The 8,386-nt window shown below is 52.9% G+C and overlaps 1 protein-coding gene across 1 annotated transcript; it reads right to left on the reverse strand.

The window, feature by feature from the left end:
• Positions 1–963: 963 nt before the first annotated feature.
• On the reverse strand, positions 964–8,181 carry IRF1 (interferon regulatory factor 1). The gene is made up of 10 exons (XM_077768602.1): positions 7,943–8,181; positions 6,884–6,975; positions 5,480–5,579; positions 4,485–4,661; positions 4,321–4,370; positions 4,081–4,213; positions 3,773–3,895; positions 3,300–3,349; positions 2,249–2,384; positions 964–1,925 (listed from the first exon to the last, which is right to left on the reverse strand). Exons 2-10 carry the CDS (start codon positions 6,968–6,970, stop codon positions 1,813–1,815), a joined length of 969 nt encoding a protein of 322 aa, XP_077624728.1. The 5' UTR covers positions 6,971–6,975; positions 7,943–8,181; the 3' UTR covers positions 964–1,812.
• Positions 8,182–8,386: the final 205 nt, after the last annotated feature.

Here is an 8,386-nt window from a genome sequence, read left to right on the forward strand (position 1 = left end):
GGCATTGCCAGTTGGCAATGGTTCCCAACCCGTGGTTTTCAGAAACACTGGTCTGATCAAATACACTCCTTCAGAGATTTTGTGTGCATCAGCTCAGCCAGAACCCTGAAGAGATACGGAGGAAGGAAACCTGGTCCATGTAAAATCATCCAAGTTCTTCCTAACACATGTGTGCATCGCCCTGTTTTACAGTACACTGCACAGCTGATATTCAGGACTGATAGTTATTGTTGGCCATCAAAATAGTAAAACTCTTGTTGGCAGGTAAGTAGCCCCAAGTCCATCCCTAGTGTCCTCCAGCCACTCCCCCCAGACCTGCTCCCAATCCAGTGTCTATCTGTACTGTCCAATAAGGTCGCCACTGACCACACGTGACTACTTACACTATAAGTCATTCAAAATTCAGTTCCTTCATTGCACTGGCCACATTGTTCAATTGCCACATGTGACTTTGCCACTGCCTACTATATTGGACAGTAGAGAGAGAGAACATTTCCATCACTGCAGAAATGTAATTCCCAGCACAACAAGCCTTGGGAACCTGTTCTAAGCTGGTGCGTGTTGTGACTGGCCATGACTGTGCTGTACCAATTGTTAACTTTTTGAAGTAGCATCTGAGTACACCTGCACTCGAGTTTACCAGGACATATAGTATATGGCACATTACTCAGAACTCAAAACCTAACAACACTCCCCAGGCCTTGGAGCCCCAGTCCAACTCACAGCCCAGCTATAAAGCCAAGGGCAAGTGAATGTATTTATATGAGCATGTCCCTGTGCCACGACTGTCCCCTCTTCCTCTTATCTTCTCTGTGAACATAAGTGAAAGGATTTTGCATCAGTGTATGTCACCACTCACCCCTAAGTCAAGTTCAGGCAGGATGCCAAGAATGAGTCCATCACAATGTCTTTACAAAAAGTAAAATGATCTGCAATTTACCTCTAAATAAAAGGCCACACTCCTTATAAACAATGAACTTTTTATAAAAAGACAAATGTACATATTTACATACATGTACATATGTGGTCACACATGACTTAGTGGTTAGATGATGTTTCCAATTTTAAAAATCACACCAAGACGCTCACACTTCCCTCCCAGGGCCTGCTGAGGGCTGCTGGGGCCCACCTGAGAGGGCAGGTGGGCGCAGGGCAAGGCACTATATAAATAAATGCAAAGGCTGAGAGCTTGGGGGAAACATTAGTGTACACCTCTGATCAGAAACGTGGCAAGGTCCACAAGAAAAAGTGCCGTGTTTTTTCCCAAGCCCCTCAGCCCGAGCAGGGTGGAGCTCCTCTGAGGCTGAGGGAGCGCTGTCCGGCAGAGCCCCGTTTTCCTTCACATTTCACTGGCTTTGGAACAGTCCCCAGGGCTCAGCTGGGAAGGGAAGGGGTTCTTTGGGAATAAGATTCACTTAGTGCAATTGTCTCTTAGTGCAGAGCCAGCCCTGGGGTTGGTGCTGTGCTTTTCTGAGGTCGTTGGTCTATTCCTTCTGGCCACCTCCGTGACAGCAAGACCCTCTCCAGGCAGCTGGGCTTAGAGGGAAAAGCTGGAGGCTGACTTCTATCTGAGACCTCCACCTGACACATCAATCTCAGAACCCCATCTTCCCAGGAGGCAGGGCCAGGTTTATCTGGCCTGCCAGACCCCAAGAGGCTACTGTCCCAAGGAGGGAGGCCCCACCCCTGCTCAGCAATGGGGTCATACTTTGCCATGTCAAGGAGCCCACAGGAGTCCTGTTTCTTTGCATCACAGCTACTATGATGACAGGTCCTGCTTGCTTAGGGGAGTAAGAGGGTACTGGGGCCCAGCTATGGTGCACAAGGAATGGCCTGGATGGAGGGCAGCCTGACTGGGGGCAACAGGCTGTCCAGCCAGCTGGTGTCCATGTTCTTCAGATCTGAAGATATCAGCCCAATATACCCTAGAAGAAGTGAAGAAAGTTTTATGAGAATGGGGGTGGGGGGTGAGTATAGATGTGTTCTCCTCCCATCCCCCAGCCCTATCCCCATTGGCCCAGACAGAGCAGCCTCTCCTGTCCACCCACAGCAACACCCTCCCTCCCTCATCTTTAAGTAAACTGAGTGCATGGGAGCAACAGCCAACTCATAAGCTGTCTGTACCAAGAAGAGTTTTAAGAAAGGTACTCTGCCTCTGCTGCTCCCTGGCCCAGCCCTCCGGCCCTTTCATACCCCCTGCAGGGTTCTCCATTCTCTAAGAAATCTTAAGGATCCAGGGACTTCTTACCCCCAGGGCGGTCAACCTCTGGCTCCTCCTTGCAGCTGAAATCTCCATAGAGAGAGGTGGGCTGGGCCCCGGGTTCATTGAGCAGGTACCCCTTCCCATCCACGTTTGTCTGCTGCCACCCCGTCTGCTCCAAGAGCTGGGGAGAGAGGAGCAAGATGCCATAAGCTTACTTCCAGTGCAGACTCATTCTGTGGCCCTGCCTTCAGAGAGCCAGAACTTCCCTTCCAGGATAGACTCTGGGCCATTTTCACATCCTCAGATGGATGCAGATATGGAATGCAGGTAGGACAGGGGCCTGGGAGGTGAGGGTCTGCCCTGGACTCACGCTCCCACATCTACTCTCTGGCACAGAATCTCTAAAACTTCCCCTCTCAACTGGGTAAGTCAACATTCTCAACTGAGAATGTGGCTTAAAGCAATGGTTAGCATAATGAGTCAAGAAAAGAGGTCTAGAAAAGCTACAGATAAAGAGCTATGGCTATGTCTCAGGTTGTCTATGCTGATGAAACAGAGCCTGGGTACAACTACTGAAAAACTTTTTATATTTACTTTTAAAAGTGAAGCAAGAAAAAAAAAAAACAACTCTGCTTAAATAATTTGCTTTAAAAAAAAAGAAAAAGAAAAAACAAAACAAAACATGACTACAGATGCCAAAGGCTGATTATTAAAATCTGATGTGCATTTCCCTAACTAACAGGGCAGCAGGCCTGGGGCATGCTGTGTGTGTGTGTTGGGGGGGGCAGGGGGGGGGAGACACAGGCCAGGGACCCGGTGCTGAGGGCAGCTGACTCAGAGCTATTTGTGGTCCTACGGCCTGCTCCAGCACAGCCTGTCAAAAACCAGGCCTCCCTCCCATCCTCTTCCACAGTGTCCTTCCCACCAGCCAAGGAGGGCAATGGTCCCCAGCACTCCATGCGGCAGTTGTAGGACTATGCAGGCAGCCAGGTCATAGTAGCAGCTGCCTGCCCTCCAATTTGTGAGCTCTATGTGGTCCTCTCTCTCCTTAGAAGCAGCCACTTCAAAAGAGTGCCCAGGGAGGAATGGGCCTTACCTTCATGATGTCCTCAGTTAATTTCCCTTCCTCGTCCTCGTCTGTTGTGGCTGTGGATGGGGAAGAGCAGACAGGTTGGCTGGTAGTCAAGCAGACTTGCCCCTGTAGTTCCAGCACTGCCAGATCCCCCTGCCCCTTCACATGTCCCCACACACTGGCCTCCCAGCAGCCATCTGCCTGCCACAGAGATTCCAGAACAGGACACTGTCCTAGTGACTCAGCCTCCCAAGCCCTGAGGACACACCTCTTCCCACCCCCTTGCTTCCTTCCTCACCCTCAAAGACTGGGCTGCAGCAGAGCCAGGAAAACCAGCAATGTTAGACCAGAATGCAGCCCCTGGCCCCCTCTTCCCTCTTTTCTCCAGCACAGCACAAGCAACACAGTGCCAAGTGGAGTTCTGAGCATCTTCCTGCCCTCAGGACAACCTCCCCAGGACCCAAACAGTCAGGCAAGCAGGCCCCAGAAGCACAAACCTTCAGAGGTGGAGGGCATAGGCGACACCTGGAAGTTGTACAGGTCACTGGTGCTGTCTGGCACAATATCCACTGGGATGTGCCATTCAGGGAGAGTGCTACTAACAATACACGGTGACACTTCTGCAGGACAGCAGAAACCACAGGTTAGAACTGTGTGGTCTCTTAGTTTGCAAGATACCCAGCATCCCCAACCCTGCAGCCTGCTCCAACAGGCCACCATCCACAAGCACAACGCACCCTAGACCCAAGAGAAGGAACCATCCCCATGACCTCTTTGGTCCCCTACCACACCAGGCCCACCTCACCTGGAGTAAGGGCCCGCTCAACCTCTAAGTCCTGCCCAATGTAGCCCTGAGCTGTGTAGCTGCTGTGGTCATCAGGCAGGGTGGAGCTGCTGAGTCCGTCAGAGAAGGTGTCAGGACTGGAGTCACCACAGGACTGCAACAGGAGAAAAAAGCTTAGCTCAAGCTTGCCATGGCCACTTCTTCCAGTGTCCACCCTGACTCCCAGGTGACCAAAGACTAGCAGCTTAGGACCACACTCACCTTTCTCTTGGTCTTGGTCTTAGCATCTCGGCTGGACTTGGACTTTCTCTCTGTAAGGCAGATAGGCTGTCAGTCTTGGTATAGGCACACCAGCCTCGAGTGCTCTTCTTCCTCCCTCCCACCCACTCTCCCTAAGAGGTTTCTGACCCACAGCCCTCAGATACCTTTCCTCTGGTTCTTGGTGAGGGGTGGGAGCATCCGGTACACCCGCACAGCTGAGCTGCCTTTGTTCCTGCTCTGGTCCTTCACTTCCTCAATGTCTGGCAGGGAGTTCATGGCACAGCGAAAGTTTGCCTTCCATGTTTTGGGATCTGGCTCCTTTTCCCCTGCTTTGTATCGGCCTAGTGGGCAGAAGAATGAAGAGGATTGTCAGGGCCATAGGTGGGGATCGTCAGCCGACCCCTGGCCTGGAAGGAGGAAGGAGAGAGTACCCCTAGGCTCTCATGCTGCCAGAGATCCAAACTGGCCAAAAAGGTATTCCTGGGTGACCCTCTACCGGCCCTGGGGCCTCTCAAATGCCCAGGCTTGGCTCAAACATATACCACAGGCCTTCCTGAAGGACCCAGCCAGAAGCACTCTAGAGGACCCATATGTCCAAAAGTGCTATATTGGTCCTAGACCAGGCCCAGTCTCCCTGCTTGGGCTGTCAGTGGCCAGAGAGTAGGGACTAGGGTTTATGTGATATTTCCAAACACAGGAGTGGGCAAAGAGTAGGCATCAAAGAATAGTTACTGATAAGTATGCTGACTGATCTAAGATGGTCCAAGAGCCCTAACCCTCAAGGATAAAAGGAGGCTGCCAACCAGACAGGCCTTTGGTCAGGACCTTGGTAAACATCAAGAAAATGGAAGGCCTGGGTCTCTTTCAGTATCCAGGCTCACAACTACTTTTGCCAAGGAGAACTTTAATCCGGCCACAAACTCCATGAAACCACAGTTTCTAAGATACTGGCTTCACAAGTTCCTATAAGAACTTGCTGAAATGATGAGCCTTTTCCCCAGAAATACAAGTCTGCCCCATGCTCACTCCCAAATTCTGTACACCATCTCAGGGAATTCAGAGACCCTAGTGAAGAGCTTCTGTGTTAAGAGAAGTGACTTCCCCCATGTCTCCTCCCTGGCCCCAATCCCCAACCAGGGCTGAAGACCAGGGCACACACCTGTGTGAATGGCCCAGCTTCGGAACAGGCAGGCATCTTTGTTGATGTCCCAGCCATGCTTGGCAGCATGCTTCCATGGAATCTGGAAAATCATCTCCTCCTGAACAGCACACATGCACACAAATATAGAAGGCTGTGTCAGCTCAGAGGCCATAGGCTTTTAGCATAAGTCTGCCCAGCCCCACCCCCCACCAGCCCCAGTATGGGAAAAGGCTGACTTCCCCTTTTCTCCCTGACATCTGGTTTGGGTTGACCCATCCTGAGAATGGCTTAAACAGACTACTCTACCACTGTAGGTCTCTCAAAAGGGGCTCTGGATTCTGAAGAGCTATGGCAACATCAGCTCAGCAGAGATCTCCGTCTGCCTGTTACAGATGTGCTAGAACCCATACAGAACACCTTAGGATGCTCTCTGGCTTTTCAGCACCAACATGGAGGTGAGAACTCCATCCATTAGACAGGGGCTGCTTGGGACACCTGGGACCACTGGCTCCTGCCCAGGGGGTCCTGGCCATACACCTAAGGGAGCCCTGGGCCAGACTTAGATGCTAACTACGTGTGTGACCCTGGCCCTGTCACAGTACCTCTTGGTCCCTCACTGGTTTCTCTTCTGTGAAATGAGCACAGTGACAAATATAAAGACTAAGTCTCACTGTTATCATCACTGGTGGTTAACAATATGGATTTTTGAGTCAGACTGCTCAGGTTCAAATCTTAGCTTTATCACTTTGTGTGTGATCTCATTATCTACCTCTCAGTGCCTCAGTTTCCTCATTTGCAAATAGAGATAGTAATAGTATCTACTTCACAGTGCTACCGTGAGGACTAAATTACACACTAAGTCGCATTCTTAGCATGGTGTCACACCTGCTTATGGAGAGTGTGCAATAAACATGAGCCATCATTATTACTATCATTACTACTAAGTCTGCAGAGTCTGTGTTGCTCTTTGTGCACCAGCATGAGGTCTTCTGGGCCTGGGCAAATGGTACAAGATTAATTCTTGTGTCCCCGGCTGAACCAGCCATCTTCTTGCCAGCAGTACCCACTTCTCTGTTTCCTGTCTGTCTGACTGGAACCCTGCAGAATGTGGAGTGTTTACAGGGGTCTCTCGCAGAAGAGACAAGATGGCTCTGCAGATGCTGGGAGAATGTTGCTTCTGAAAACCATCAGTGCCCTCACGTGGGTGTCATGTCCATATCAAAGAAGGGAGGAAGGCAGAAGTTGGACAAGTGGGCAAGTGGGGCTCAAGGCTGAGCCTTGCATACTCCCTGAATGTAGGACCTACTGGAAAACATATGCCTCCTCCCCATCACTTCCCTTTTTAAGGTGCATCTGAAGCTTTGGTCCCCCCAAGAACATGTGTTAAAACGGTAGCAGAAAAACCCAAAAAGTTTCACTCACTTTATTAATCCAGATCAGCCCTGGGATTTGGTTGGAATTAATCTGCATCTCCAGCCAGGGTCTCATGCGCATCCGAGTGATGGGCATGTTGGCTGTAAAGAGAAAACAGAGGCTCCTGTTTGGAGTCTGTTGAGCAGCCCCAAGGCACTACCCTGCCCAGACCTTTCCACCCCCACGTTGGTCAGTTACTTTCCCCAGCCTTTAGCCAAGTACCAGGTACTACAATCATGGGGGAGGGAGCTTTCACTGGAATAAAACTGCCCTCCAAATATTTTCAGCGTCTTGGACAAAAACATTTCAGCCTCTTCCCTCACATTCCTCTAAACACTCTTGGGAGAAGACAGGCATACAAGTGATAGTTTCAGGATTTATGTGCAGGAAAAACAGACAAAATATAAAGATATCTTAATGCTCAAATTCAAATCCTTTGGGAAGAGAGAGGCTTCTTTTGGTTGATGCCAAGAAATTTCCCTACTAGAGTTGCTGCCACTAGCTGTGTACCTTCCCTAATGGCAAGCAGTCATCCTGCACTCTCCCCCCCCCCCCCCCCCCCCCCCCCCCCTCCCTCTCCCCCCCCCCNCCATCTCCCCTCATCCGCGAACAAGCCGAAGGAACACCTGTGGCGCCTCTTTCCCCTAGCCCCAGCAGGTCTGCCAGCCATCCAGGGCATCAAGCCCCAGCCCCCCAACACCTGCACATACAGTCTAAAATCTGAGGCCCGGCTGCGGACCTGGGACCGCCGAAAGCCCGTGCGGGGAACACGGGGCGCCCACGCGCGGACGCACACTCGAGTCCCCGGCAGCGCTCGTGGGTGCGCGCGACAAACCTACCGAGCCACCCAGAAGCCCCGGCTGCTCCGCGCACACAGATCTGCGACAGCGGCCGGGCGCCGGCAGCCNTCGCCGCTCCTCCAGCGCCCTCCCGAGCCCGCGCGAAGGCCAGGCAACGCCGCGCGCCCGCGACTCAACCCGCAGGGGTTATCGGCCCCCACTTCCTGGAGCACCGCGCGCCTTTGTTCGACGCCACCGGTCACCCCCCCCGCAGTGAAGGCGGGCTCACCTCTGCAGCAGGCGCGATCCAGCAGCGGCGCCCGAAGGTCCCGGCGCGGCTGGGGCAGCTGTGTCGGCGCGAGGAGCGCAATTCCGGAGGGGAGAGGCGGGAAGGCAGAGGATGCCCGGGTCGAGGGGCCGTTGGGCTCGGCTGGCTTTGGCTTGGCACTGCTCCCACTGGCCTCTGCTCTGCCGGACTTGTACGCACGTCCTGCCTCGACGAAGGAGTGGCGCGCTCTGCCGGGGCAGCGGCGCCGGCGAGAAATCTAAACACTTAGCGGGATTCCCCCAACCCAGGCCCGGCCCCGCCTCCTAAAGAGCCGCGAGGGCGCCTATTGGCCAGCGCCGCCCCATCATTTCGGGGAAATCAGGCTGTTGTAGAGCTAGCGGCGAAGGGGAAGTACAGGGCGGCTGCTCCTCCCCACCCCCTCCGGCCCGGCCCCGCCGCCCTGGG

This window comes from Crocuta crocuta, unplaced genomic scaffold (genome assembly GCF_008692635.1).
Source record: "Crocuta crocuta isolate KB4526 unplaced genomic scaffold, BGI_CrCroc_1.0 scaffold64, whole genome shotgun sequence".
In the NCBI taxonomy this organism is placed as follows: domain Eukaryota; kingdom Metazoa; phylum Chordata; class Mammalia; order Carnivora; family Hyaenidae; genus Crocuta; species Crocuta crocuta.